General features: G+C 61.3%; 1 protein-coding gene across 1 annotated transcript in view; it reads right to left on the bottom strand.

Moving 5' to 3' along the window:
- EMH_0034890 (Proteophosphoglycan 5, related) overlaps window positions 1-631 on the bottom strand; it is a gene marked incomplete at both ends in the record, with an annotated part of 8,092 nt that overhangs the window by 3,028 nt on the left and 4,433 nt on the right. The window contains 1 exon segment of the mRNA XM_013494921.1: window positions 1-574. Coding sequence (XP_013350375.1) covers window positions 1-574 — 574 coding nt within the window.

Raw genomic sequence — 631 nt, forward strand, 5'->3', positions numbered from 1 at the left:
CGTACCAACACCCGGAGCAGTGTCTGCCGACTTTGCCTGTCTTTCCTGCCGCTCCTGCACATTTCCAGACGAGCTTCTACCCTCGCTGACGGGCGATGCCTCGCGCTTTGACTTCTCCGCCCCCTCTGCAGAACCGTTTGACACATCCTGGAAGCTTTCGTCGGTCACAGGGGCCTCCCGATCCGAATCCAGACTGCTGCATAACGATGCACGAGCCCCATCATCACTAGCTGGCAGACCGCCACTGCTGGCCTGGCGCTCCTGCCTATCCCCATACGGCATGCCACCCAAAACCTCGAGCTTTGGCTCTTCCATCACCTCTACAGAGCCATTTTGTGCATCCTGGAAACTTTCGTCGGCCACCGCAGCATCGCCAACCGAAGCGGAACTGATGACAATGACGGGTGGAGCGTCCTCGCTCGCCTGACGCTCCTCCCTGCCCCCACAGGAGCTTCCACCGTCGCTCCCACGCGACACCCCGCGACTCGGCTCTTTCTTCCCTCCGTCAGGACTGTTTGACGCATCCTGAAAGCTTTCGTCGACCACCACAGCCTCTCGAACCGAGTCCACCCCTCTGCATGACGATGGAGCACCTCCCTGAACACAGTCTGCCGCCGCCGTCTGCCGCGCC

This window comes from Eimeria mitis, genomic scaffold (genome assembly GCF_000499745.2).
Source record: "Eimeria mitis Houghton genomic scaffold, Emh_scaff1336, whole genome shotgun sequence".
NCBI lineage: Eukaryota > Apicomplexa > Conoidasida > Eucoccidiorida > Eimeriidae > Eimeria > Eimeria mitis.